Here is an 8,015-nt window from a genome sequence, read left to right on the forward strand (position 1 = left end):
TTCCTGTGCTGCAGCTGGGCTCATTTTGGTCTGATGGCTTCAGTCTGGCCTTTCTGCTTCTAATGGGATGTGGGCAGGTTGTGTGCCTGGGGCTTGGCAAGTTTAACTCCTCTGCCCTTTCCCGGTGCTGTCTGATTTGCCCTAATGTGAGCACTAAAGGCTTTTCCTGCTATACAGGCAGGAAATCATTGTGCTGAGACTGTGTGGTCCTAGTGACTCTGAGCTCCTGAAGGTGTAGGATCAGGCCCTTCTTGTGAGCTGTCTGCTCTGCACCCCCTAAGCTGAGTCAGGCCTCTCAGTGGTATTCACAGTTTTGATTATTCTGGGCTTGGTGAGCATCGGTAGATGGATTTACAGGGGTTTGTATCCCCTGAGGACCAAGAGCCAGTTGATAGGAAGCATTGAGTGTACAAACTGAAGTGAAAGTACAAATGGTCCCAGCAAGGGGCCCAAAACTGTATGGAAGAAGCAAAGGTAGGCTGAGTCTGGAGCATATGTCTGCAGGTTTTCGGCGTGCCTCATGACTGTGCGCTTCAATTTCCCGCTGTGACCTCTGCTCTGCCTCGATCCCCACAGGCGCCTGGTGGAGCGGCTGGAGAACATGAGAAAGAACGTGATGGGGAACGGCCTCTCCCAGTGCCTGCTCTGCGGGGAACTGCTGGGGCTGCTGGGGAGCACCTCTGTCTTCTGTCAGGATTGCAAAAAGGTCTGTGTGCTTTCCTGTTATTCACTGCAAGGTCTGTCCTTTGACCTTCCAGTAACACCTCTCTTCAGAGGACTCAAGTCCATCTTCAAGTTCCAAACCAGTGTAAGGTTTTCAACCCCAATACATAAACTAGCCTGTGCATCCATGAGTGCCTGTGTTTGTGTATGTTGTTGGCAGGGCTGCACGGGTGCTGTTTGAAAAGCAGTGTCAGTTTTTAGGGAGACTGCTGTTCTGCCAGTGCCCGGACAAATGATTGCTTCTTGCCTAGACTCTGCAGCCAAGGGGTTAATCTGTATTGCTGTGGAGAAGATGATCTCCAAGGCAACCACCTCATCCTCCCTCTGCTGGGAGGCTGTTTTTCCTGCACTTGAAGCCCATCTTTCCCTGGGGAGGTACCTCTGTAAGTGACTTTGCCTCAGTGGTGGTGTCTGGGGAGAGGTGAGGGTACCTGCTGGGTGCAGGAGAGTTTCTGACTTGCTGTTGGTAGGGTGGAAGGGAGCAGCCTGTGCTGACTCTGTCCCTGGTGGGTACCAGAGCCAAGGAGACACTCACTGATGTCACCCACCCTGTCACTGAGAAGATGTCCAGTGGAGCCCACAGCACTGAGTAAAACCTGCTCCTTTACCATGGGGTGGTGCACATTGGCACCTCAGTGGTTGTGCAGCCATGCAGGCCACGATGGAGAACCTTTTGTGCCAGTGCTGCTGGAGTTTGTGAGATGCAGTTCTTGTGCGGAGCAGGCTGCCAGGCTGGGCCTGGACCACGGTCGGCTGCAGCACTGCTGGGCTTAGAGGTCTTGTAAGAGAAGGAAGGAAGGTGGGGCCCCCTTGCAGTCAGAACTGAGGTCCCAGCATCCCTCCATACGGGCTGGGCAGGGAACTGCTGCGAGCTGTGCTGTGGAGTGATTTTCTCCACTGGATCCAGTTTGCAGAAGAAGCTTGACTGAGGCAGGGATTATGTAGGAAATTGCTTGTAAGGCAGTGACTGGGAAAATAAACAGAAACATTTGAACACCTGGGTCCTAAGCCAGGAAGAAAGCAGCTTTTTTGGGAATGAGTGGGGAAGGAAGCAGCAGTTAGGCACAGTGAAGTGAAAGCTCTGGTTTGAATGGGAGCTACAGGGCAGCACTCTTGGAGAGGAGCGTGGGCTCTGTGCATGTGTCTGTGGAGAACAAGGGCTGGATGGCAGACAGGACGCGGCTGGCCGTTTCCCACATTTTATGCATGCGGAATAACAGGATGTGCTGTATTCTTGCCTTCTTCCCTGAGCGATTCTGCTCTTGCCTTCTCCGAAACCAGCCAAGTCACGTTGCTACAGTGCTTTCTAACCTCCTTCTTGTGAGCCTTGTGCCGTGAGGAGGCAAAAGGTGGCACAGCCACTTCCCTGCCCTGTCCATTTGCAGTTGCAGGTAGTAACCTCCCTAGCTAGTGAGGCTGCATGAGTGCAAGGTTCTGGGAGGGCTGTGCCCAGAAAACTCCAGAGAATGACTGGAGGTTTTTGTGGTTATTCCCTTTTTGTCTGGTCTGTTGGGCAGTTCAGGAGGGTTCATATCTGGGTTGTTTTAAGGTGAGACCCCACTTTTCCAGTGTGCATTTTGTAGCTGCTTTCAGCTTGGCTGCGCTTTTCAGCTGTGTGCAAGCTTAGGGCGATGCTGTCTGGGTGCCCTGGGCTTCTTGCCTTGCTGCTTTTTAATGCTATGAACTCAGGGAGCAGTCAACTCTTAAGCAGAGCACAGAGTGGACTGTTACTTTAAGCTTGTTCCCTCTCATCCAGGGATATCCATCACTTGTGTGGTGCTGTGTGCAATAAGCAATGACTTTTCAGGGAATTACGGATTTTAAAGTTCATATTTTTCTTGCTAACATTGCTCTGTTACCATCTCATTGCAACCCATTTAATTAAATAACAGGAATTGTTGTGATGATGCATCTGAAACACAGCAAAGAACTTCAGGAAATCCCTGCTGCTGAGTAGAGGTTCTATATTTCTTGTCGCCTGGTGGATTTTCTGAGTGCCACTTTCTGTTTTATGAAGACTATTTTTAATGTTAGTTCTTACTATCTTAGAAATAAATGCATTATGGCAAGACAAAGATGTATGCAAATCCAGGTGTGTTAACAATAGCAGTAGTTAGACAAAGCATAATGTGTCATTTACCATGCGGAGGGTATCGGTATCTATAAAAGGTGAAGTCTAAGTGGGAGAAGTGCTTTATCTTGTATTTAATGAGGAATGGGGCTGCATTTAATGTCCTTGATTTTTATGTCTTTTGAGGGGTTGTGAGTGATGCTCAATTTTCCAGCTAGTCTGCAGAGAAAGGGAGAAGGAAAGCGTCGTTTTATATTAGAACTTTCAAAATTTATGGCTAGGAATAAAATCACTTGGAAACTTCCACTAGAGGGAGTGTTTGAATGTGCAATACGTGTGGGGATTGGGATCTTCGAGGGCATTTAGGACTGAGTTGCTCCCTCAGATTTTGGTTTGAGGGAGGGAGAATTTGGGGTAGTTCAGGTGGTGCCTGCTAATTGCATCTGCAATCCCCTTGGCTTGGGTAGCACCATGTTGAGTATTGAAACATCAGACCAAAGAGGTTGTTCCTTATTTCTATGGGAGGATGAGGGTGAGGACAGGAACAAAGGGAGGAGAGGAGCACCAACCTCTCTGGGGCTGCTGGTGCCACCTCTCAGAGCATGAGGCAGGGACAAGCCTGTGTCTGGATTACACTGACCAAAATAGTTGGGTGCATTTATTCACGTGATGTGGCACGTGTGACAGCCTCAGGTGCTGTGGTTCTGCTGCTCTCCTCTTCTGGGCATGGGCTCTGGGTGAGCCACTGAGACTTTGGTACCTGGACACAGACCTCCTGGCTCAGAGGAGCAGCGGTCTGGATTGGGGAATATGTAAAACCTTAGCTGGGGAGATTAAATTCACCTGTCTCGAAACAAGGTTTTGCTCTCCAGGGCCCTCTTTTGAGTGGCTTTTGCTCTGTGTGGATCAAAGAATTCCCCCGATTTCTCATTCAAGCTGTAAGCCAAGCCTGATACGCATCAGCTTCATTAAATAATATTAGGTGATTCAGGTTGTAAATGGCTCGTAATGCCAGCGGAGACATGAAAGTTCCCTTGTGCGGCAATAGAGGCTGTGTGGTGTTATCAGGCATTCTGCTCAGGAAATGTGCGTGTAGGCACGGTCGTGCCTGCTTCCTAAGCAGCCACAAATCAATAGCTGCTGAGTGCATGCTGGAATGGAGGGGAAGCCGTGGGGTTTAGGACTATGTGAGGGAGGGGAGGAGAGGATTTCCAGTCTTGCACAAACTCGCTCTCATTTTGTGCTTGGTTACAGCTGCATTCCATGCCACAGTGATTGAGTTTTAGGATTTAAAGAACTAATAAAAAAACCCCACACTTTAGAAATATAGCTCTTAGTCCTGTGGTTTGATTTGCCCTGTCCAGTTCACTTCTCACCCTGCCATCAAGGACTGTGCTATAGATCTGCCTTTGGCTCATGTCCGTATAGACCTGAAGCAGCTCCCTGCAACCAGTGGTCCTCCAGGATAAATAAGAAAATTGTAGCATGTTTTTAAGGAAAGCAAAGCAAAACTGTTAGGACAGATGCTTCTCGACCTTCTGTCTCCCAAGGGCTACATATGGCTGTGGGAGTTGTTAACATCACCTTTCTTCTTCTCTCCTTGTTTCAGAAAGTTTGCACCAAGTGTGGAATAGAAACCATTGGAACCCAGAAGCGTCCTCTTTGGTTGTGCAAGATTTGCAGTGAACAGAGAGAGGTAAAATGCAGCTGTGGAGAGACAGGGCTCAGCAGCATGCACCTACCTGTCCCAAGCGTGTGCTGAGTGTGTGTGGGCTCTTTCCTGTGCTGGGGCAGTGGAGGGCACCTTGAAGTGGGGTTTGGGAAGCTTGGCTGGAGGCCCAGCAGGCTCAGTGAATATACACAAGGGTGACAACTTTAATTTGTGATGGCACGGAGGGGATAGAAAACCACCAGCCCCTGCAGCCTGTATGGCTTTGTGGGGTTTTTCTAGTTATGGTCATAAAAAGACTGTTACCTTCTGCTGCCAAGCTCTTTCTCTCCTAGCTCTGTGGCAAATAAACTTGGCTAACACTGGTTCTTTAATACAGCTGGAGAGATCTAGAGCATAGCTGCAATATTTCTCCCTCTAAAAATAACTAGGATTGCAGCTTTTAAGTCTGTTTTCCTCCCTGCCTACAAAATCCCATAATTTGCCAGTGTGTGAGACTTCTAATGCAGGTCTCTAAATTTTTATATCCTTCATCCTTGACTTTACACTGCAAAATGTAATAGCCTGCCTCAATTCTTGTCTGCCAGCCAGCAGCCACCAACATCAGGGCTTACTGCTCTATAGTGGAGTGAAGTCAGTGAATTTGTTCTGTGATCACAGAAGGATTTTCACTTGTTCACATAAATTTATTTTGGGCTTTTGCTTGTGGTCCTTGAACATCAATCCAGTGCAGCTATTTCTGACCACTGCAGCCAACTGTGAAACCTGGGTGCTCTGCTAAATCAATTTTTGTAGTGTAGTGAGAGCATTTGTGCAGATGTTTGAGATGCTGAAACTTTCATATTCTAGTTGTGGAAACTTAGCATTGCTTAGGTTTTGCAGAGGAGGGATTTGTCTCTGTGGGAGCACTTGTAAAGTTCATGTTCAGGTAAGATGAGGGGTACATGGATGCCGCTCGTCTTTAACTTCTGAGCAGCAGTGTGGATGTGAGTATGGCAGGCAAAGAGCAATCCAGCTTCTTGGGTATTGCTGATGCACTGAATAATCCAGATGTTTTGAATTCGAACTGGAGGTCCTGAAATGGAGAGTGAGGCAGGTCAAGGTATTTTCTGTGTTCTGCAGGGAGATGGATAAGGGACTAAAATTGACTTTATTTCTTTTATCCTGTTCTTTCTATATTTTTTTCTCATCCTATGCTGTATCCTAAATAATGAGGAGCTATGGTCACTGGACAGAGAAGAATATTAACCTGTCCAGTGTGTGTTATGTGCAGCCAGCGCGTGGGGGTACTGTAACCTTCAGAGCTCGGTCTCTCCGTGAAACCTGAGATACAGAGTGCTTCCCTACTGAAAATAGATGGAACTTTCCCTCTTAAGCTAACTAAAAAATAGCATCATCTTACCTCCTAGCTGTAAGCTTCATCTTTAATTTTTAATTCTCTGTAAGGTCGGTTCAGGTCTGTCTCCTTTCTTGTTTGCAGTGATGCTGGTGCCCTGACCAGGAGAAGGTTGGAAGGGTCCCGGGGTGGACACACAGCCAGGTGTCAAGTCATACATCCCCTCTGTCTTCCCATGTGCTTAGGAAGGAAGAATTTCCTCAAGGAAGCTGAGGCAGTATCAGAATAAATGTCTGAAGAGTGGATTTGATCAGGTCCTCCGTAAGAGTCCGTGCGAGGAAGAGATGAGGCTCTTAGGCCTCGGGCTGATGGCTGGTTCTAGTGCAGTTCCTGAAGCTGGTTCAGGTGTCATGGTATTGCAGGACATGAACTAAACTACCAGGTTTCTTTTAAGGGTTTGTGTTCACAACCAGTTCCTTGTGGCCGTCTGTTTCTGTGATCTAGATCTGTCTTGTATTGCCATCTGCTCTGGACAAAACCCATTTGGCCATGCTCTTTGCTGAAGGTTATATTTGGTATCAATGAGTGCAGATGGATGTCTGCTCTTTGGGATCAGATATTCTTATTTCTGTCCAACCTGCTTGGTTGGCCTTATTTTATTTCCTGAGATGCAGGCAGGGAGTTTCAGGAACCCACTTTGTGTTGTGTGATGCAGTGATAAGCCAATACCCCCCTTCTCAATGCACAGCGTGACTGAGGAAGGTTCTTTAGCCTGTGCCAACAAAGCATGTACTTAAAGTAGGCTTGTCCCAGGCCACAGAGCTCTGGCAACGCCTCCCACCTTGTTGGGCTGTGCTCAGGTGCCTAAACTTGGCCGTTTTAGTGGGTGAGTGTTTGGTGCTGGTGCCCCCTCCAGGAGGTGTGATGAGATGTGGTGTTTCCAAGCTGGGTGATTCCCTCTGCATCAGCGCTTTGATCACTGTCTGCAATTTTCTGAACCACTGCTCAAGCTATTAGGGCATGATATTTATGAAGCTCTCAACTCTGTTAGTGAGAGACTCTCAGGCACTGAAGTGCGAAAGGGAGGTCATTTGGAAACCTGAATGGACTAAATGATGTTGCCTGGGGTTAATAAGTGTCACCTGCCTGAGATGAGAGCCTAGGACTGTGATTGTCCCCTTTAGCCTCTGCCATGCACTGAGTGAGCACGGGAGCCCTGTGACGTGCCAGGATCTCAGGCCAGGACGGTGGGGTTGGACCCCCACCATTCATTTGTACCAGCTAACAGCTAAAGCACGTGGCATTTGTACATGTGAAAGCTTTCATCCCTGCATCTTCCTTGTCATTAGTTATTCCTGTAAGCCTGATTTAAGCTAGCATAAGTTTAGTGACGTGGAAGTCATCATCCTGCTTTTGCTGTGCGGACAGAATCTGTGCTGGCTTCAGTTACGATTAAATTATCAGTGTTCCTGGGTCAAAATGAAGACCAAAGTAACAGTCTATTGTTTACATCAATTTTTCAGTAGGAGTTGAATGTTTGATGCCCGCAGATCCCTTTGGGAATCCCAGCCTCAGCCATTCAGAAGCGTTCTTTGCTTCTTTCTGTTTCCTTGAAAACCTCCACTGGGAAGGCTGTGCTGCATAGCAATGCAGAACGAGTTGCTGTGACACCGTCTTATTTCTGGAGCGTGGAGGTGATTAATGGATTCTGCCTGCTGCTTGCGTCCCAGTCATCCAGAAGCAAAACAGCACATTCAGCAGCACCCAAGCTGCCGAGTGTGATGTGTATGTGCAGGGTGAGGGTCTCCAAGCTGCCAGAGAGGCACTGGGAGAAAAGTGCTGTGTTCTGACGTGGCCAGGACCTGACAGAGCCTGGATGTTCCTATTGGCAAAGAGAGCATCCCCAAGGACCAGCAGACACCCCTGCATTGTAAGTGCATCTCTTCTTTCTGAAATAAGATAGACCTCGTCTGCCTTGGGCCAAAACTGGCCTGTTGGAGATACTGCTTGTACTGGCTGCTTGCAGAAGCTTCTTTGAAAACCCCCTTTTGTTCTTCCAGGATCCTGTGGATGTTTTCCTTTGCAATGTGTTCTGAGGTTGGTGGATTTGAAGCAGGTGTGGATTGTGTTTTATTGGCCCTTGCAAGCAAGGGCAGAAGCAAATTCAGTCAAGTTCACATTCACTTTCGAGGGCAAGAATCTTTCTTCCTCTTTCC

At 48.0% G+C, this 8,015-nt stretch overlaps 1 protein-coding gene across 1 annotated transcript in view; it reads left to right on the forward strand.

Moving 5' to 3' along the window:
• LOC104545726 (rab effector Noc2-like) overlaps positions 1–8,015 on the forward strand; it is a 31,107-nt gene that overhangs the window by 2,743 nt on the left and 20,349 nt on the right. The window contains exons 3-4 of the mRNA XM_010190931.1: positions 577–706; positions 4,404–4,490. Of these exons, the coding sequence (XP_010189233.1) occupies positions 577–706; positions 4,404–4,490 (217 nt within the window). The remainder of the gene's footprint in view (positions 1–576; positions 707–4,403; positions 4,491–8,015) is intronic.

The sequence above is a fragment of the Mesitornis unicolor genome, unplaced genomic scaffold, assembly GCF_000695765.1.
Source record: "Mesitornis unicolor isolate BGI_N332 unplaced genomic scaffold, ASM69576v1 scaffold17068, whole genome shotgun sequence".
NCBI classification, from domain to species: domain Eukaryota; kingdom Metazoa; phylum Chordata; class Aves; order Mesitornithiformes; family Mesitornithidae; genus Mesitornis; species Mesitornis unicolor.